This window comes from Crotalus tigris, unplaced genomic scaffold, assembly GCF_016545835.1.
Source record: "Crotalus tigris isolate CLP2741 ecotype Arizona unplaced genomic scaffold, ASM1654583v1 scf7180000018168.854452, whole genome shotgun sequence".
NCBI lineage: Eukaryota > Metazoa > Chordata > Lepidosauria > Squamata > Viperidae > Crotalus > Crotalus tigris.
In genome coordinates this window covers 93,070-114,456 of record NW_024096861.1, presented here as the reverse complement: position 1 = coordinate 114,456, position 21,387 = coordinate 93,070, and the positions used below count along the sequence as shown (strand labels likewise).

The following is a 21,387-nucleotide window of genomic DNA, read 5'->3' as shown; positions in this document are numbered from 1 at the left end:
CTGTGCTGTTTTCACTGTGTAAATCTGAGGGCAACTGTCAATAAGCAAGGCTTTTTTGCTTGCTCCTACAGTGTGTAAAAAGAAAGAAGTCAAAAGTGCACTGTGAAAAAGATATAGTTAAACATTACTTACGAGTTTGAGGAACAAATTTTAATATGAAAAGTAAGAGGATTTTGGAATGCTTCCATAGGCGATCACACCTATTCTAGAGGGAAAGATGTTATTTCTTAAAATTAAGAGTGGCAACCAGTCAAAGAACTTGTTTATTTTAAAATGATTGATTTGTTCAAATACACAGGGAAATTGTCTATTTTTGTAAATAGTAAACGACTCTGAATGTGTATCTTGCAACTTAATGAAGTAGTTTAATATGAACAGAAGAAATGGTCATTATATCTCTTAGATGTTTTCTTAACTGCTATTTAATTAAATTTCTGTAATTTGCACCAAGACCCTTTGTTCTCCAACACTTATGTTCCTAGGATCCCAGGTACAAGATTTAATTTCTGGCCCAAGATTCTCTGGAATAATGCTGTTGCTTAACTACACTGGCTTTAAGTCCCATTTTTGTTGTACTTATATTTGGCAACATTTGAGGGGTCTAAATATGAAAATATTTAACTTGAAAAAAATTCTGATAAAATGGTAGAGATGAATAAAAAAAGCAAAACATTTTGGAGGCTGATATCAGAACTCTTTCTGTTCAGGCAAAGATCACAAGTTGTTTTTTTCTGGCTTGCTAAACTTGAGGGTTATTTTTTCTTTTGTGGATTTGAATACTGTAACATTTGAACACGTGCCACATTCCTGAATGCCACAGGGCTTTTGCAAAAAGTAATTTCTCTGTATCAGTGTTTAACAAATTTGAAAACTAATCTTACATTGGTAGTTTACACCCCCACCCCACATATACACATCCTCCATTCCTTGCTGAAACAAGTGAAGCCACAAGGGTGGAGAGATTGTTTTCCAGTTGAATCACATCACATCTCTTGGGAGAAATTGTGGATTGCTTGTAGCTCAAGAACAAAAAGAAGATCCTCCTGTTAATAATTGCCAAATGTAACAAAAACTGACATAGGCTTGTGTTGTGTGAGTTTGCATGTGTTCAGGCATAATAGGTACCTAGATTTGATTTACTCTTGACACTACCCAAAGGTATTAGGAGTGGGGAAGTTAAAACATTCAGAATGGTCTGATAATTGCCTAATTAAAGCCTATTCCTTTTTGATCTGCATTGGTAACACCCATTAAAAAGGGACAGGGCTTCAATTTTGTAATCACATTTTGATGTTTTGACCCAACAGTAATTACTTTTAAGTTTTTAAAGCAATATAACAGATCCTATAACTCATAATTAATGATATATTGAAAAACTAATTGCAATATTTTAGATTTCTTTATGTATTTTACTCTTTTTATTCTTTTTGTCTATATTTATACTTCTCTAAAATGCCTAATAAAATATACTTCTCTAAAATGTCTAATAAAAAATTACCCTTTCTCATTAGCCTTCCATCCGAAAACCCCAAATACGAATATAGAAACATTCCTTTTGAAACTGATTTTTTCTCATATCAGTGACTTCCCATTATCCCTTATTCCCCAGGGGGAATCTGTTAAAGGCCATATAATGATGAGAAGGACAAGATGGAAATGTGAGCATCATTGCTCCTTTTTTTCTTATTTTTTAAAACAACTCCTCCCATAGTGGATTTCTGGAGAACAAGATTGCTCTCAGCAGAAATCCAACTTCTGACTTGCAAAAGGGTTTCAGAAATATGTTGAGGCCTCTCTTGTAAGCAGGATATAGAGTGACCACAAACTGGTTTTTAGAGAGTCTGAGGTCTGGCAGTTAAGTGTAGCTCCACATGTTGACCATTAAATTAAACACCCTCAATCAAAAGGAGCAACTCTGAACTATTAATAGAACCAGCTCTGTTCAGTTTAAAAAAAGAAACCCAGAAAATAGCAATAATGATGATGGATAAAGAATAGGGAAAAACAAAGTCGGAAGCAATAAAAACGGGACTTGGTTGAGAGTTTTGTGGTCTCAGTGCAGTTTTGTTTTTTAAGCTGGTTTGTAGTTTGAGGGGGTCTTTGGTAGTTGTTTTCTTGCAGATGTTTTCTTACTGATATTGCCTAGTTTGGGTCATGAAATGTCTGCAAGGAAACGACCACCAAGGACCCCTCATTTCAACCCTGACCTACAAATATCCTTTATTGGTTTGTATCTTGTTTGCACAGCTTAGCACAGGAACATTCAGAATTCCTCTGTGTTGCATCAGAGTCACAAGATCTTAATGCACCATCCGAGCCCAAATTTCATTTTATTTCATCACAAAACAGTTCATGACTATTTGGAGAAGGAAAGTTATACACTAACATTAATAGAACAATATGTGTTCGTGTTTGTTTTCTTTTAACATGTTACACACAGATTGTAAGATTGTGGCTTTGGGTCCAAAAGTCTTCTGAATCCTAAAATGATCCATTTACAGCTCTAGGTTGGGTCATGCTTCCCTTGAATAGAGTTCATTCATAAACTAGTTCACAGCCTGAGCAGTAAGAGGAAACTATGTCCAAGGAGAGCCTTTGGACAATTATATCTGATAGGCCAGCTGTGTCCTTCCTTTAATCATGAAGTACAGAACATAGACATTCATGCCCTTCTCACCTCATGGTTGGACTCCTACAATTTGTTCTTTGTGGAGTTGCTCTTGAAGACTATCTGCAACTGTACAACACACACTGACAAGTGGCTATGGGTGAGCCTATCTTTGCTAGTATCTCTATTCAAGAAGCTGCACTGGTGGTCAGTCATCTAGGCACAGTTTAAATTGCTGGTTATTACCTTACCTCAGTGTCTGGATATTTCCAAGACTGCCTGATCTGAAATGAATTCTGCAATTAAATCAGGGAGAGGCCTCTTGAGGATCCAGTCCCAAAGAAAGGTCCATTGTAGGGACTCTTATTGTCAATGCTATCCCCATTTCTGTGGAACAATCTGTTCTTGTACATAAGTACCACCTTCCTGAAGGGCTTCTTTGGGCTTGGGAAAGTATAGTCACTTGATGAAGCAGTTGGGGATGTAAAATTCAGGGTTGCTGTGGGGACTTTGAAGAAACAAAATTCTACCATCTCTTAAGTGAATTGGTTACTAAAGATAAAAAAAAAAATGTTTCTTTAGATGGGCCTGATGGTTAGGCAAGAATGGGAAAATTAGTTGCAGTCTATGATCTGGGGCTGACTTTGCATTTATGACTATTTGCATATATATCTTCAAAAACCAGTTGACAGTGGGTCTGATGGAGCAAGAACGTGGAGTTTATCCTGGCTGGAGTTCACTAAAGCTGAAACCATTTTGAAGTATCATTGTCTCCTGATGTAGATTTTGCTAGTTTCAGTATGTTCTGAGGGATATATGTACATTAACCAGTATTATAAAGTTATTGGGCACTGTATAACCCAAGGGAAATTAAATTTTCTAGTGCAACTTCTGGTCAGCTTGGTGTTTTGGGGAAATGGGGAACACTTGGCAATGAATGGTCTGTAATTGGAGAATGAAGACAATTGTGAACTGGTTTCTAGACAAATGTATATTACTAATTATTTTGTGACAAATGCCAAAGCCTCCATTCAACATTATGATATTAAATCCAGCAACAAAGCATGAAAAGGACACTGAATAACAAACAAAGACATGATAATTACAGGTAGTCTTTCACTTACAACAGTTCATTTAATGACTGTTTGAAGTTAGGTCCCTGAAAAAAATGACTTATGACTGTTTTTCACACAACTGCAGCATCCCCATGGTCATGTGATCAAAATTCAGACAGTTGGCAATTGACCTTGCAGTATCCCGGGGTCATGTGATCACCTTTTGTGACCTGACAAAGTCAGAAAGTTAGTAAGTTAGTAACTTAGCAACTGCAGTGATTCACTTTACAACTGCAACAAAAAAGTCGTAAAATGAGGCAAAACTCACTTAACAAATGCCTCAATTAGCAACAGAAATTTTGGCTCAATTGTGGTCATAAGTCAAGGACTACCAGTACCTTTTCTTGATGCTTTGAAATGATGTTCAAGCTTCCCTAGGATGTTTTTTTTTTTTTTTGACCAGGATCATGGAAAAAACATTTTCTCATGATTAAAAGATCAGAAATTATTTTTGGACCAACAAAGAACAGTTAAAAAAAATCTTAATTGGCTATGTAAGACCAAAGCACCCTATCTTTCATTTGCTACACACTTAAAATTGCGCATTACTATGTTTGCAAAAAAAAAAAAAAACAACAACTATTCATTCTCATTCAATTTCATGGTAGCTTATTTTCATTTTTTTTAAAGGAGAACATTTCTGAGAAAATTGCTTGAGCATGGTGGTCTTCTACTTACTGAATGAGGTAGCCAAGGAGAGTGGGTAGATATTTCACTGTAAAATCATTTCTCTTGCAGCCCACAGTCTCTGGTTTACCATACTTCAATGAACTTTTCATTTACAGGTTAATATTGAATTAGCTCAGTGAATCTTTCACTTACCAGTTAAAATTCATAACAATTAGTATTTTAGGATTTAATCCTAAATTAAATTCCCCAAGGGGTATTTAGCTCCTCTTTCCCCCACTCACAACAGTTTTATCTGAAAATAAATGGCTATCCAAAAACAATCTCATTGTAAGGACCCACCCCACTTTGCATCTTAAGAAGACAGAACTCTTGGAATAATTCTTCCAACAGGGATCCTTTATTAAGAGAAAATGATTGCAGGCGTTCTAGACAGGACTTGGGGTTCAAGCTCTCCCATTCGAGGTTTTAAGGGGTTCCCCAGTAGTCCCACCCAATCACCCCCCTCTTCCAGTGACAGTTTCAGGCATCACACTCCCACCCCTTTTTTCCTTTCTTCCGTCTGGATGGAGACTTCAGATAAACTACATGAAAGGTAAATAGCCTCCTTTGTTATGATAAGGCCTTTTGGTGCTAACCCCATTCAAACTCTTTGAAGTTGCAATACACACATTCAGTTCCTTAGAAGTATACTGAAGGAAGTGAGGGCCATAAAGCCCTTTTGTTCTCCCCCTTCTCTCCCTCTTATGGCAGAATCCAGAGAAGGCAGAATTGGGGTTTTCTATATTTGATAACTAAAGATGAAATATAATTGGATTCTGACACTCATTGAAAAATCTGGATTTTCCAAGTCAATTTCCAACCAACCTTTCCTACAGGATGTCATGGGGCATGTTGGGACCACAACTTACAGAATTCCAAGCAGGCAGCATGGTAAATTCCAATCCATCTGGAGAACATTCTTCTATAAATTGAGCACCCTTTTAATTAATCAGATGCATCTTTAATCCAGGATGATTCTCTAGTTTCCAAATTAATTTTGGTACAGAATAAGTGGTTTAGCCAATCATAATATTCTTTGCTGGTCCAATGAAAAAATGTACAAAAGAGATGGTTTGCATCTATCAAAGAAAGGGACTGAGTTACTTGGCTATGAATTCACAGATTTTCTGGAGGAATATTTAAACTAAACAGCAGGGACAGTGAGTTAATTGATACAGAACATCCCTGTCCCTGGCAATCTAAAAACTATAGGGCTATCAGTGCATGTAACATAGATGTGTGTGTGCAAAAGAATATCAACCTTGCTGTCAAGCAAAATCAAACTTTCAATAGTGAGTGCTACACAAAGTGCACTAACCAAATAGGTAGTAAGACAATAGGGGAACTCAGGCACCACACAGGTTATGTAGAAAGTAAACACAGGGTCAGTCATAAAGGATTCAGATGTCTATACACCAATGCATAGAGTATGAACAGCAAACAGGGTGAACTAGAAATTCAGGTTAATAAGGGCAGATATAATATTGTTGCCATTATGGAAACATGGTGGGATGAAACCCACAAATGGAACACACAGCTAGAGGGATTTAAATTATTTAAAAGAAACAGATAAAATAAAAGAGGAGGTGTAGTTGCTTTATATATAAGAAATGACTACATCTCTACAGAAATAGAGCACAATGATGAAAACTGTCTTGAATGCATTTGGGTCAATATAAAAGGGAGCAAAAATGATATTGCCATAGATGTATACTATAGACCAGTGGTTCTTAACCTTTTTGAATGAATCGCCCCCTTGAGCCAATGAGGAAGTTGTCATCGCCCCCCTCCCCCAACATAACCTCCCAATCACACCATAGGAAATAATTCTTCAATTTATGCAAACACTTGTTTTGTTTTCTATAAAATTGTCATCAGGACATATTGATGCAAATAATTTATTTCCAGTCTTTTTCCCACATTTCAACTGTGTGAAAAATTTTGGTGCCACCCATCACTTTATTTCCAAACTTTTTGATACATGTATTTCATTATTATCTTATTTATTCAAGACACTTAAATGTAATGATCACTGAAAACAAAATTCAATTGCAAGAAAGTGAAATGCCCGAAAAGAAAAACAGTAATATTTAATGATTGAATTACAAGTGAAATTTAAGACGCAAAAAGAAATATAAAAAGGGTAGAGGCTGCTGCGCAATGCGCATGAAGATAAGCAATGTGTATTCATATATGTACGGCATTCTGTACTGAAGCTAGCTGGAGGAACATTTGAAAACACAATTCAATCCACTAATAGCGAGCAATCTGATGTTTTTGTACGACAGATATACAGCGATTCACTGTATGAAAAAGTCTCAAGTGTCCCCAAAACTTCTCACTCCATCGCCGCCATATCACCCCCTTTTCGTTCCTTTGCCCCATGTCGCCCCTTTTTGCTCCATCGCCCCCCGGGGGGCGATATTGCCCAGGTTAAGAACCACTGCTATAGGCCGCCCAACCAAACAGGAAAAAGATGAACTTTTTGCTAGTCAGCTAACTAAGGTATGTAAGGAAGCACATCACAATAGTAATGGAGGACTTTAACTACCCTGACATCAACTGGGAGACAAACTCTGCACCAACTCTGCACCAGATTCCTGACAAACCTGGCAGACAACTTTGTCTTCCAAAAAGTAGAGAAGGGAACTAGGGGATTAGCCATTTTGGATGTAATTCTCATTAACAGACAGGAAATTACAGACCTATCTGCCTGACCTCAATACCTGAGAAGATTCTGGAAAAGATAATCAAACAACGAATCAACGAACACCTAGAGGCAAACAAAATCACTACTAAAAGCCAACATGGGTTTGTCAAAAACAGATCATGCCAGACAAACCTTATTGCATTCTTTGACCAAGTGACAAAATTAGTGGATCAGAGGAATGCTGTGGATATAATTTACTTGGACTTCAGTAACGCATTTGATAAAGTAGATCACAACCTACTACTTGATAAGATAGAAAAATGTGGGTTAGACAGCATCACCACCAGATGGATTCGTAGCTGGCTGACCGGCCATACTCAGTGTGTGGTCCTCAATGGAACTGCATCTACATGGAGGGAAATGTGTAGTGGGGTGCCCCAGGGCTCTGTTCTGGGCCCAGTGGTTCAAGGCAGGATACATTTTATTTCCTTCTCAATTATATCCCATAACAATTCTATTAGGTAGACTGGGTAATGTGTTTGACATATTTGTGTTACAAAAATCCTGAATGCATAATGCTGTATTCATATTAACCTGACAGTTTGTGGAATGGCTTGAGGGAGGAATTCCGATTATACTGAAAATGAAGTACAGTAGATCAAGTTCAGTATAAGACTGCCCTCTACAGGAACATTCTTTTCCATGTAAATGTGCTGCCCAGAATCGACTTTAAAATTTACTGGAATCATGGAAGTCATCAACCTCTGCTTCACTACCTATTTTCTGATTGATGGACAAATATACAAATTTACCAACAAATCAGAGGAACACTCATGGGGTCATCTTTCTCACGGCTCATAGCAGAGAATGTACTGCAGCGTCTAGAAACTAGACACTAGAGCACTCCCACACATATAAATAACCAAAAGCATGGATCCGGTATGTGGACGATACCTTTGTTGTAATAAAAAAAGGAATACCTAGACAAGCCACATGAAACTATCTACAGTATCTTCAAAGGAATAAAACCCATAAGGGAAGAATAAAATAGCAATACACCACCCTTCCTGGATGTTCCCATCAGCAGAGGAAAATGATAGTAAATCAGAAACTGAAGTCTATAGAAAAACAATACACACCAAACAAATGCTCCATTACTAAAGTAACAATCCAACTTTCCATAAGAAGAACTGTGTAAGAACATTATTCAGTTGAATACAAATGCACTGCAGCAACCTAGACATCAGGAAAAGGAAAAATTTGGAGAAAAAGGCTTCTGAAGCACTGCAAGAACAGGCTCTATGCTCGTAGTGCTTCAGACACCTCCTTCTTCAAATTGTACAATTTGAAGGAGTTTTCTGATGGATCGTGAGAATGGCGTGACGTGGCCTTGGCAAGAAGGCTGTGTCTCGCATAGGCTGGGCGTGCTTGTCAACAGCTGGAGAAAAAAAGGAAAGGAAAGTAGGGCATTTTCCATGCACCTGTGATCTGGATAGTTGGCTGAGGCCTCTTGAGCTGAGGCAGCTTTTCATTGCACTGCAGCAGCACTCCAACATGTGCAGAGCCCGTACCCAATCTTCCCCACCCCTTTTATCTGGAACTTAGTCTGCTTAATGACCTGTGAGATTGCTTAGAACGAAAACCGGGAGTGCTAAGACTGTGGTCATTGAGCAAAGTGGTCACATGACATCTCATTTAATGACCCCCTTCACTCAACATCCAAGATTCTGGTCCTAATTGTGGTCATAAGTTGAGGACCACTTGTGCTGCATTATGAAGGAAACATGCTATTTTTACCGTCTGTAAAAATACATACATACATTCCATACATTTGTGAATTAAGTATTTTTCTCTAAGCAACAAATGGACCGTTTGTTTCCTCTCACACTTTTTATTTCCTAAATCTTAAAACTACTTGCAAAATTACTGCTAATTGGTATCTGTTCTTTTGTATTTCCAACAACAACTGAAGAACAAGGATATTGTGGTTGGCTGCCCGAGTCCCCTTTTGGGGGAGATGGGCAACTTAAATTTACAAACAAATAAACAAATATGAACATGATTAAAATTGGAGAAATGGGTTAGGGGAGGAGAAGATGCAATCTCACAACATAAAATATGTACAGTATCTTTGGTAATTCTATTGTTTTACTACTTCTATTTTGCTAGATTTAGTGAAGCCTTTTGTTTACCGGAGGTTTATTGGTTAGACTTTCATCATCTGGACCCATGGAAATGAATTCCTCATCGAATTCCATCATGACTTGAACTTCTACCCTGTCATCAACCTTAGCCTAGATCTGTCTGTGGAACAAGTGCACTTCCTTGATGTTATCAAAAACCACACAATGGTGACATAAATACCATGTTATAAAAGAAATGTACAGATTGACATGAAGACCTAAATATTTTCAGTTTCTATCCAGAACACACCACCAAATTAATTATCTGTGCTCAGGCTCTATGCTACGAACAGATTTGTTCTGACTTACTTGACAGAGAAGCTCAACTGGGGGAATTAAACCAGGCATTCAGAAAATTGTTTACCTAAGGAGATTAACAGACAAATCAAAACAGCTACATCAATTCCCAAGGATGAACTATTAAAAGCTGAACACAGAAACAGAACACCACTACTTGTTATCTACAGTTCACTGCTCAAGCCACTTAAACTCATTATTAATAAGCTACAATCCATATTGGACAGTGACATTGCACTTTCTGAGGGTCTAGGTCAGGGGTAGGCAACCATGGCTCTTTTATGACTCATGGACTTCAACTCCCAGAATTCCTGGGAGTTGAAGTCCACGAGTCATAAAAGAGCCAAGGTTGCCTACTCCTGGTCTAGGTGATAGGCCCATACCTGCATACAGGCAACCTTTCAATTTGGTGTAGATTCTTAGCAACAAAAACAACAGGATGATGCCAATATGGGATCCAGTCCCTGCCACAAGCCCATATATTTACTTTGCCTCGACATCTACCATTAACACCATGAGAGGCACCTACACAAGTAGTCCTCAACTTAAAACCATTGGTTTAGTGACTGTATGACATTACAATGGCACTGAAAAAAGTGACTCATGGCCAGTTATTGTATTATCTGTATTATCTTTTATTATTATTAATAATAGTGCAGTTATATGGAACATTCTATAATTTAAGTAATACTGTATCATCGGGGCCAATAAACGAAAATGAATTAAGCAACTGATAAAAACAGAATAATTTTACTTGAAAATACCAAGAATATACTTTAATTATTGTAGCATTACAGAAAAAAATCTGATGGACTGATTTCCATGTGGTAGTTTTAACTATTAATTTATTTGTAGTATGATTCTAAACAGATTTTATTTGTATAATTTGTATTACAATACCAAATTTTTTTGTGCTATAATTCTAAACATATGCCACGTTATTAAAAAAGCTGAAATCAATGGTACCTATTGTGTTTAATGTGTTTCTGATAATGAACAATAGCTATTGTTTTAGCATAATGTTATTTCAGTCACTTGGTGTACTACTGGCCTGTTATAAATCTTTAAATTACAATCCATTTCTAAATTTTCAGTGCCACAGAAAAATGAGCATATTATTGGATGATGTAACATATTACAAGTTGAAAAAACAATATTTAAACAAGAATTACATTTAGGACACATTAGGTCATTACAACTCGACAAATCATGATGCAATTATTTTTTAAGAAGAGGAAAACAGATACAGTAAGTCAGGACAACCTTTGTATAAAATTTTGATTTTAAAACAAAGCGCTCAAATGTGATTAGCTTAAATGCTGTATAGCAACTGTAAGATGAAATCATCCTCCATGTAACTTTATGCATACTTGTGCCTTTCACAAAGAATAGCTGATTCAAAATATTATTTCAGAAAACCTTTTGGCTACTAATGCTCATTATTAGAAAAACTTTGCAAGATGACCAGATAGTGAGATGAGCATAAACACTGTATAGCCCAATTCAACATGTTTACTTGAAAGCAAGTGCCAGTGGGGCTTACTTCCATGTGTGTAGGCACTGAAACAACATTATGAATAAAGTTTGTACCTAGCATTTATGCTGTTCAGAATTTTTGATCTACAGTGTCTTCCTGTCCGTTTCAACTAGCCTATTTTAATTGAATAATTCAGCTTCTCATACACATTTTAGGGCAATACTGCTGCAGGTTTGCATTAATTTGACTATAACAACAGTTGGATAAAAACAGAATTGTCAGAATCTCCTTTGAAATATATTGCGTCTGAATATTTTAAATTTCAAACACCATAACAGACTTTTTACTTTAAACTAGTGCTCTAGTCAAAAAAATTAGGATTTTATTTCACATCTTTTCTTTCTTTTCAGTTTTATTATTCTTTTGTTGGTATTAACTGAAGGAGCTATCAAATCCAAAGAGCTTTATCAACATAACCTTTAACTAAAACAATTTTGCTAGCTTGGTTCTATCAGCAATTAGAAGGAAGCCTCTGAGCACGTATAGCCAAATTAGTAAGTTTATGAGGCAAAATGCTCACTTTATACTGGAACAGCAGTATAAACATAGAACATCCTTGGTGCACCCTACATGGTGCCAAGCAATGAACAGATGCTTTTCATACAGAAGTGGATACTGCAGAAAGCAAGCCAACATCAGCCAATATGTTTACTACAAACCCAACGGAGCTGTCGGTCCATAGTGAGATCTGTTAATTCATCTATAGATCTCCAAGTGCATTGGCAGGCATAGGCCCGTGATCCCTTCTTCAGTAACATCTTTGTTTTCAACTTGCTGAATTCAGGCATGTTATTCCTAAGAATTAAGAACATTTTATTTCGGCTGAGTTTTTGCATGGTTTTCAAGTATCATTGCTTAAATAAAAGAGACACTGAGTAGAAGTACTTTCATTCATAGAAAGTGTGTGTGAATCTCCAGTTTTGTCAACTTCTGACTTTCATTCTGTTTAATTTCAGTTGATTCTGGAATCAGTGCTACTGTTCAGAAGTATTATTGTTTATATGTGTGTTTAGGCATGCAAAGAAGCTGCAATGGGGAGGAAATGTCTTCAAAGAGAAAAAAGAAAGTCCAGTTGCTTCTTGAAAAAGTACATTTGGGACAACCATGGCCTGGATGACTGAGAATCTCCATAGACAGGCTTATTGGAGGAATTTACAACAGTCTCTCTTGATGGGCATAAGCAAACTTTCTGCTTTCTTTGCAAAGCAGAAAAACCTCTAGATATTGCAGAGCTGCAATTCACCACCACCCTAAATAGTCTGGCCAATAGTTTCATCATCTCGATGGAGACCAAAATTCTTCTCTTGTTCCTTCAATGGAAAACCATTGATATAAAATCAATATTGCATACCAAATATTCTGAAAGTGGAACAATTCTTTATTGGCTCCTGTATATTAAAAAGAGTAACCCCATGCCGTTGTACATACATAATTCTGACATTATATTATAGGAATAATTTCTCCATGTATTTATGAGTTAATCATAATCACATACACTTAAAAAAACTCTCTCTTACTACTTGACTTGACTGAATTTAGTCTCTAGTAAATGTGTTTAGGACTGCAAGTAGGCAAAACCAAACATGATATGACATGAGAACCATAATCAAAATTTATCTTGCCCACAAGGGAGAAAGGGAAATATCTGTGCTAAAAATATCTGTTGTATTAAAAATAATTTGGCATAACCTACAAATAAACTTTCAGTGGGAATACAATTAGAACTCCTGATATTGTCCATAATACTTACCTAAAAAAGAGGTAATCACATGATTTGTCCCATTGATAGTCATTGTAATGCAAAACACGGAAGTCACATGCAGTGCAACGTAACTGATCACAAGTTCTATTGAAAGAAAAAAAAGACAAATGTCACTGGTTTATTTAAAAAGAATATGAGGCCTCCATTACAGTAATTTGAAATGTTGAAATGTTTAACAACTGTTTTTCAGTTAACTTTTCCTTTTTTCATTGATAAATCAATTTAGTAAGGACATTGGACAGGTTTGGACTGGAAGTAGCTTAGTCTTATGGGGACAAGTACAACCTTTTCCTGTGAGGTATTTATGTAGCTATTGAGGTCAGTTGGCTCTCCAATAATAATGATTTAGATACTCCCAAACTACATATACGCTCTTTCTGAAGGAGGATGATCCCATTTAAAATATTTAACCATCCGATTCCAAAACTGAAGAATCACCATAAACAAAGTCATCATCTTATCCGGATTCAGTCTTAGTTTATCACATACAATATCCGTAGATATTGGTTCAGGATGTGCGGAGCCTGTCCTGAGTCAGATGTTTATGGATAAGTAGTGATGTGTTATCTACATATTGGTGCTATTCAGCTGGAAAACCCACAATGCCTCCGGAGAGGCACCATCACTCTATACTTTCTGTGACACCCTTCAAACAAGAAACAGAAACACTGTAACACAGTGGCCCTTACTTTATTCCCAACTTATGGAGATGGTCTAGGAAAATATTACGGCCAAGAAACATAAAAAAACTTATGGAAGATCAAACAAAATCTATTCATTTCTCACATTCTATTGGGAGATCATATATGAATCTCTGTCCAAACCAGGTCCTGAACTGAGACAGCAAAGCATGACGATAATTGGTCTCTGCTATAGAGACCTACACTGCAGACACCATTGTCTGGCCATTTGTGATGGTGTTGTAGTTGGTAAAAGCCTTTAGATTTTAGCACAAGATGGTCTAGCCATGACATTATAGTAAGTGAAATTTCTCTAATATCCAGGCTGTATCTCCTCAAGCTGAGACAAAAGCTAAATTGAGAGTGTGTTCCACTATATGGATAGGAATAAAATTGCAACAGATCCACAATTATCATGAAGAATAGAAAATTCTAAAAAAGCCCTGCTAAGGCAGCATTTGGGAACCAGTTCTGAAGTTTTCCAGTGTTGCAACCCTGACTTCTCAAAGTCTGTCCACCCCTGCTCTACATTATATTAGATGGTGAATGTGCAAACTCAATAGAAGCAGCACCTAGATTCCTTCATGTTGTGAGATAGAATTAACATGATTAGCAATATTAAAAAAGACATCATACCTCTGTGAAATATTTGTTCCAATACCATATGGTGCGGTGCTTCCACCAAGGTATACTGGGCAACATCTACCAGAATTAAAATTAGGAGTCTTTAAAAACTATAGTCACATTATAAATATTTTATTTCTTAGTTTTTATTATCATAGTATCTAGGGAAAACTTTTCAACAGCTTTGAAGAATGATAAAGCGTGACAAATCAGAATAGGTTTATGTTTATTTATGAAATGCCAAAAAGTGCCTATTAATCACCAAATACTACTATAGATTAAATTATGAAATTAAATTACTACTCATAAAATATCAAGCAGAGCTGAAATAATAAATGATGTGAGCACTTAGAAAACTATCAGAGCTGCAGAGCTGGATCCAGACTAGATTGGTTAATAAAGTGTTGTGATTTTTGCTGGTTCGTATATTTGGAACTATTGCCCAGAAAAACCTAATAGAGCTTTTTTTTACTGCTTTCAGATCCTGCCCCAAACTCATATTTTCTATAGAATCTGACCAGCCTTAGGGGTGATCAGACTCTTAACTTATAGGAACTTATGGGAATGTTCTAGAACATAGCTTTATCAGAATGAGGTATTATTTACAATTATGCTCAAAATTAGAATTGAACTAAATCCATAATACTCTTCCAGACAAAATCCTTTTGTTACTCTCCCTTTTCACTGTATATATTTAACTGTATAATTTCAGGAGACATTGAGTCATTTTGTTGTTGTCATGATTCCAACAATTAGGAATTTTTTTTTTTAAAAAAAATACTGTTCCATTTGAGATTGTCCAAAAATCTATCAATAGTTCGTGATCTATTTGTCATCTGGTTCCCCAGCTGACACCTGAAAGAAAAAGCATGTCTGCTGGCACATTCCTTATGCCCACTGAACCCTGTTTTCTTTAAATATCTATGATGTTCTTAAATTTAAAAATATGAACAAGAAGCTGGGATGCTATAAACCAAAATCCTGTCCTCAGCTTGTATTTTCACATGTCTCTAGGCCCCAGATAACCTAGAAGCTAATCTAGTCTAATCTTTTGCCTTCTGCTATATGGACATTGTAAGGATGGATGCAGCCATAATTGAAACTATTTTGTGTCTATAACAGTTTCAAAATTCCAAATGGCCCTGTGTTTTCTGGTCTACTCTAACTGAAGCTGTATAATTATCTGAGAATGAGTTCCACTGAACTCAGCAAAACTTACTGTTGTAAAGCCAGGTATATTTTATAGTGAAATTCCACCATTCATAATAAATTTTATTTCTACATATAAGATTATTATCAGTCCATCCATCCACCCAGATATCTAATTTGCCACCCTTTTCTCCAGATTTTTATTCAGCATGCTTATGGGAAGATGGAGTGACTGCAACTTAGACTGAGTATATATAGCTGAAATAATCACATTTTCCCTGCTTTCACTTCCTTCCACATATTCTGTTGCTTTCCTTATTCAACTTTGAATGCTTATGCATACAATTGTTGCAAAAGAGATGCAACAATAATGGATGGAATCTAAGTGTATCTAATTCTGAATCCAACCCAACATCTCTTTCTTGACTGACTGCAAATGCAATGAAATTTAAGATAGCCATTTACTAAGCACTATATATTTAGTTGTAAAACTTACTTACTTCTTACCAAGGGTTTGAATAGAGGTATTGTTATTTTCAGATGATGAGCAGAATAATCTAGGAGTTTGTTTCTAGCAAAAACAAAGAGAACAAAGGGCCACTTAACCAGTTGTACAGGTGAAGGGTTAGGAAAAAAGCATAACCCCAGAGTCCCTGCTGACTCTGATTGATCAATGTGTTTTATTTTTCGCAGAGATTACTTACTGTGAAATTTCTGATATAAGTACTTTCATCTATATCCTTAATTATTTCATCAATATCCTCTTCTTCACTGGCTCCTTTTGTCAATATTTTGGTAAATCTAAAGAAGAAAATGGAAGAGAAGCATCACTGGGTAAAAAAAAATGTAGTCATACCAAGTGCCCACTCAACAAAAAACCCCATTCCCCTCACATTACCTTTATTTAAGAGTTAATCATAATTCAACAAAAAAGGTTGCAAGCTTTGAGATTTTGCAGAATTCCTCAATAGTTTAGGTAGGATAAAAAGCAGGGAAATGTGGAAAAGGAAAATGTCAACAATTTGAATGTTGTGGCCACAACACCTGTACTGTAGACTTGTACTGTACAGTGTATGAATCTAAAATATAGTATCATCAGTAAAATACAGTATACTCATATAGTATACACCAGGGGTAGGCAACCCAAAATACTCAAAGAGCCACTTCGACCCGTTTCCCACTGAAAACAAAACACAGGGAGCCGCAAAACCCTTTGGATATCTAAAATGAAGATAAGACTGCATATATCCATATATATATGTATATATGCAGTCTTATCTTCATTTTAGATGTCAAAAGGATCTCTCTCTCTCTCTCCCTCTCCCGCTCCCTCTTTCTGCCCTTGGTCTGCTAGTCTTCTTCCCCCTGTGTGTGTGTGTGAGAGAGAGGGGGGGGGCACTTGCACTTCCCCCACCTTTCTCTCTTTCCTCCCTTTCTTCTCTCCCTTTCTTTCCTCTCCCTCCCTTTCTCTTTTTCTTCTCCTTTTCTCTTTCCTCTTTCTCCCTCTTTCTATTTACTCTCTCCCCCTTTCCTCTCCCTCCCTTTTTTTCCTTCCTCTTTCTCCCTTTCTTTCCTTTCTCCCTTTCTCTCCTCTTTCCTTTCCTTTCTCCCTTTCCTCTTTCCTTTCTTTCCTCTCTCTCCCTTTTTTCCTTTCTCCCTCTTTCCCCCTTTCTATTTCTTCCCCCCCTCTCTCCCTCCCCTTCTTTCATCTCCCTTTCTTTTCTTTCTCCCTCTTTCCTTTCCTTTCCCTTTCTTTTCTTCCTCTTTCCTCTTTCTCCCTTTCTATTTCTTTCCTCTCCTCCTCTCCCTTTCTTTCATCTCCCTTTCTCTCCCCTCCCTTTCTTTCCTCTTTCCTCTCTCCCCTCCCTTTCTTTCCTCTCCCTTTCTTTTCTCTTTCTTCTTTTCCTTTCTCCCTTTCTTTCCTGTCTCCCTCTTTCTATTTCTTTCCTCTCCCTCACCTTCTTTCCTCTCCCTTTCTCTTTTCTCTTTCTCCCTTCCTTTCCTCTCTCTCCCCCTCCCCCTCTTTCTCTTTCCTTTCCCTTTCTCTTTTCTTCCTTTCTTTCTTTCCTCTTTCTCCCTCTTTCTATTTCTTTCCTCTCTCCCCCTCTCCCTTTCTTTCATCTCCCTTTCTCTTTTCTCTTTCTCGCTTTCTTTCTTTCCTCTTTCCTTTCTTTCCTCTCTCCCCCTCCCTCTTTCTCTTTCCCCTCCCTTCCTTTCTTTCCTCTTTCTTCTCCCTTTCTCTTTCCTCTCTTTCTCTCTTTTTCCTCTTTCCTCTCTCCCTTTCCTCTCCCTCTCCCTTTCTTTCTTTCCTCTTTCCTTTTTCTTTCCTTTCCTCTTTCTTCCTTTCTCTCTTTCCTCTTTCCTTTCCTCTTTCTCCCTTTCCTCCCTTTCTTCCTCTTTCTATTTCTTTCCTCTCTCTCCCCCTCTCCCTTTCTTTCTTCCTCTTTCTTTCCTTTCTCCCTTTCCTCTTTCTCTTTCCTCTCTCTCCCCCTCTCACTTCCTCTTTTCTCTCTCCCCCTCTCCCTTTCTTTCATCTCCCTTTCTCTTTCTCCCTCTTTCTCTTTCTTTCCTTTCTCTCCCCTCTCCCTCTCTCTTTCCTCTCCCTTTCTCTTTCTTCCTCTTTCTCTTTCTTTCCTCCCTCTTTCCTCTCTCTCTCCCTCTCTTTTCTCTTCACCTTCCCCCCCTTTACTAACAGAACCAGTTCACCTACCAAAACATTTAACTTCCTCCTTTAGAGATGGGCAATGTAGATTCATCACATTCTGACAAAGAGAAATGCCAGCACCTCTCATCAATTCTGCGGCAGGGACAGCAAACGCTGTATGTTAGCAATATCTGGAGAGCTACAGTTCATCCGCACCCTCCTGAAAGGCTGTCCCATCCGTTGCAATGTCACGCTTTGAAAGGCCCCTCCCCCTCCTCCGCTTCAAGCCGACTGCACCCAGCAGGGAGCCTCAGTAGCCGGCGCGGAAGGGAGCAGGGGAGGAAAAGAGACAGACCGTCTCCTCGCAGCTCACTTCCAATCCCGAAGTGGTGAATCCTGCTTGGGATTTGGGACTGAGAGGGGGGAAATCCTGGCTCCTAAGCTGCAGGGACTTCCAACCACAGAGCTTGCTTGGCTCTGTTCCCAACCAGCGCCACGCGTGCGCAAAACAACAGCAACAAAATACTGCGATCGAGACTTACCCGCCTGCCTGGCTCCCAGGCCTCGGTAGCAAACCATTTGAAGCAAGCAGCCTCGTTCGCAGAGAGGAGAGAGTGAGGGCGGATGAGCTGAGTTTGTGGCAGGGATAACAAGGGTTCGGGAGAAGCTAGCACAAACGTTCCGTGTCTTTTGACTTAGCTTGCCTGGTCCCCCACTGGTTCTTTGCCCGAACAAGTCACCCTCTCTCTTTCTCTCTTTCCTCTGCCCCTCCCTCCAGATGAAGAGAGAGAGAGAGAGAAAGAAAGGCAGACGGCGCCAAAGGGGCAGGGAGGGGACGGAGGCAGGAGGCGGTAAAAGTCGCTGAAAGGTGCCCGGGACCCCACGGACCAGCCCGGGGAGATGCATGGTGAGCTCGGCTGCCTAGGGAATGGCCTGGGGACGGCCCAGGAAGTGATGCCCCCCTGCTGCAGCCTGCCTGGCCCAGGGAGACATATGGCCGGGTGAGTGGCCCAGGGACGGCACAGGAAGCAATGTCCCCCTGCCACCCAGCCCGGCCTGGGGAGACGCGGCCGCCGCCCCAGCCAGGACTGCCACCTGGCCCGGGCAGACACGTGGCCGGCTTGACAGCCCAGGAAGTGATGTTCCTGCCGCCCCAGCCAGGACTGAAGACTGGGGGGGGGGCAGCAGGAGGAAGGAGGGGGAGGGGGGAGGAGGAGGCTCCGGAGCCGCAGGAGATGGCTCAAAGAGCCGCATGCGGCTCCGGAGCCGCAGGTTGCCAGCCCGTGGTATACACCTATATGTAATACACAGGTTGGTATAGGAACAAGTACATCAAAAGAAAAACCCATGGACTTCTGAAGGAAAGCATGATGGATTGAAGATGGCTCTGCAAAAAGAGCCAATGAACATGGCAGAATGAAGAGCTGATGGGTAGATAGGCTTCTTGAAACCTCTCTAGACAAAGAGAAGACTTGAGATCATGCAAACCCAACACCCCCCCCCCAGACAGCTGGACTTTGTAAGAGACTGCAGCAGCAGAGCCATCTCTAGCACTTTTAGAACTCTGAAGATGAGGGAATAGCCATCTTGTTCATACTGAGGTTGGCCCCTTTAAAAGATGACTAAGTTCACATACTTCATACTTTTCTAATCTCTTTTGAAATTGCTTCTTAACTGCTTTTTGGTTATTAGAAACTTTTGCACTGACAGGTTTCATGGCACTGGGTGAATTTCCTTGAATACTTAGTTTTAAATACTACTCTAAGGGCTTAATTTCTTCTTTTTTAGAATAAACAGCAAAAGGGCAATTAAAACTTTGATTTTAGAAAGTGAAAAATGGACTATTACAAATTTGAAATAAGATTTTGGAATTAATTATAAAAAAATCTCTGGGAAAATTCTTTTGTTTTGATTTTAAAAAATGATAAACTTTGAAAAAACATAAGACACTTGGAAAGAACTAAAGATAACAATGAAGAATACATACTATACATTCAACTTACAATTACAGAATAAAACAAAATATATTTTAACATTGCACATACTGAAGGATATTTTTGAAAAATGGACTCAGACATTAATATTAATAGTGCCAACAGAGATATTTGCTTCTATAGAAAGACTACTAAAAGATGCCATGAAAGTGAAATAAGTTTTAACCTGACAAGACTGACACTGAGTTGAATTGCCTGAAGCAGAGAGAAAAGGGAGAAACATGCTGCTTCTGAACATTATTAGTATGAAGCAGAACCCAAAAGGGTAGCAACAATTGCATAGAATGAATTATTGGTGGTTGGGACAAAATCCACAAAGACACAAAAGGGTAAAATCATAGAATTATGCATTTCCCCTTTGCTTTCTGATTGAGCACTGCCATATGCTAGCTCTGAGCATCATTCCTAATAAATAGGACCGCTGTTGATGGCCTTTTCCAAAACTAAAGAACTTGTGAATCTTTTAAAGAAATCATTAACTCAGAAGAAACTCTCCTTGGATTCAAAAGGACTTACTCCTATGTGTGCTTATAACAAGGTTTAGAATAATATGCATTAAATAATCCCAAAGGTACTTTTTCAGGAGGCAACTGGACTTTATTTTTCTTTGAAGACGTTTCGCTTCTCATCCAAGAAGCTTTTTCAGCTCTAACTGGATATTCCTTGCCGACTAATATTCCCTGCAGACATAAATATAATATTCCTTGCATAATCCTTCCATTCCCCACCATCCAGTCAGAGCTGAAGAAGCTTCTTGGATGAGAAGCGAAACGTCTTCAAAGAAAAACAAGAAGGTCCAGTTACCTCCTGAAAAAGCATCTTTGACAATCATGACCTGGATGACTGAGAATCTCCATAGACATGCATTAAAAATAGGGAATCCTTCTTCCATTGCCTGGGCTTCCGGTGTGTTGGGAGCTGATTGGGAATCATAGGTCAACCCACCTAGAGGGTGCCAGGTTGGGGACGGCATCGCTGAGGCACCGGAAGTGTTCCAATTCCCTGCCACCTGTCTTTTCCTCTCAGCCCCAGTGACCGAAGAGCTGGAGACTCGGGAGAGATGGGGAAGGCTGGAGCATGCGCACTGCTCACCTGGCTCGCTCCCCCGCCGCGGCTGCCTCTGCTTCCGCCTCTTCTTCCTTCTCGAGAAGGCGGTCCCTTTTCCGCCCCTGGCTGGCTCGGAGCCGTTCCGAGTAATCCCGCCTCGAGAGACGACAGAACTTGTTCTCGACTTCGTCTAGCAACGCATCCAGGTCATCCGCCATCTTAGCCAGTCTCGGCCACTCGCACGCTGGCGCGCTGTCCCATCGCCACGGTAACGAATAGTAGGCGGAGAGGAAAGCCGCGCGCATGCTGGCCACGCCCCCTAGGCGCCTCATCTTTTCCAAAATCTGGTTAATAAACTGAAGTATAAAGACAAAGTGAATGATTTCCCTCTTGCTAAAAATGCGTCTGAACTGGTCTTTCCTGTCAAA

The 21,387-nt window shown here is 38.9% G+C and overlaps 1 protein-coding gene across 2 annotated transcripts; it reads right to left on the bottom strand.

Annotated features, from left to right (window-relative positions):
• Positions 1-10,136: 10,136 nt before the first annotated feature.
• CUNH8orf37 (chromosome unknown C8orf37 homolog) lies at positions 10,137-21,257 on the bottom strand. Of its 2 annotated transcripts, XM_039348653.1 has the most exons (6): positions 21,005-21,250; positions 15,979-16,075; positions 15,775-15,845; positions 14,138-14,203; positions 12,810-12,905; positions 10,137-11,854 (listed from the first exon to the last, which is right to left on the bottom strand). In XM_039348653.1, exons 1-6 carry the CDS (start codon positions 21,175-21,177, stop codon positions 11,695-11,697), a joined length of 663 nt encoding a protein of 220 aa, XP_039204587.1. In that variant the 5' UTR covers positions 21,178-21,250; the 3' UTR covers positions 10,137-11,694. The 2 variants fall into 2 exon arrangements, with proteins under 2 accessions (XP_039204587.1, XP_039204588.1); XM_039348654.1 differs by lacking the exon at positions 14,138-14,203 and having other exon boundaries at positions 21,005-21,257.
• Positions 21,258-21,387: the final 130 nt, after the last annotated feature.

Excerpts from the sequence above, each read along its gene's own strand:
- CUNH8orf37 (XM_039348653.1), bottom strand. The coding sequence starts at position 21,177 with ATGGCGGATGACCTGGATGCGTTGCTAGACGAAGTCGAGAACAAGTTC. Across the intron at positions 15,846-15,978 it reads CTTATATCAGAAATTTCACA|AAACAAACTCCTAGATTATT; the intron begins GTAAGTAATCTC and ends TGTTTTTGCTAG. Across the intron at positions 11,855-12,809 it reads TGTGATTACCTCTTTTTTAG|GAATAACATGCCTGAATTCA; the intron begins GTAAGTATTATG and ends CTTAATTCTTAG.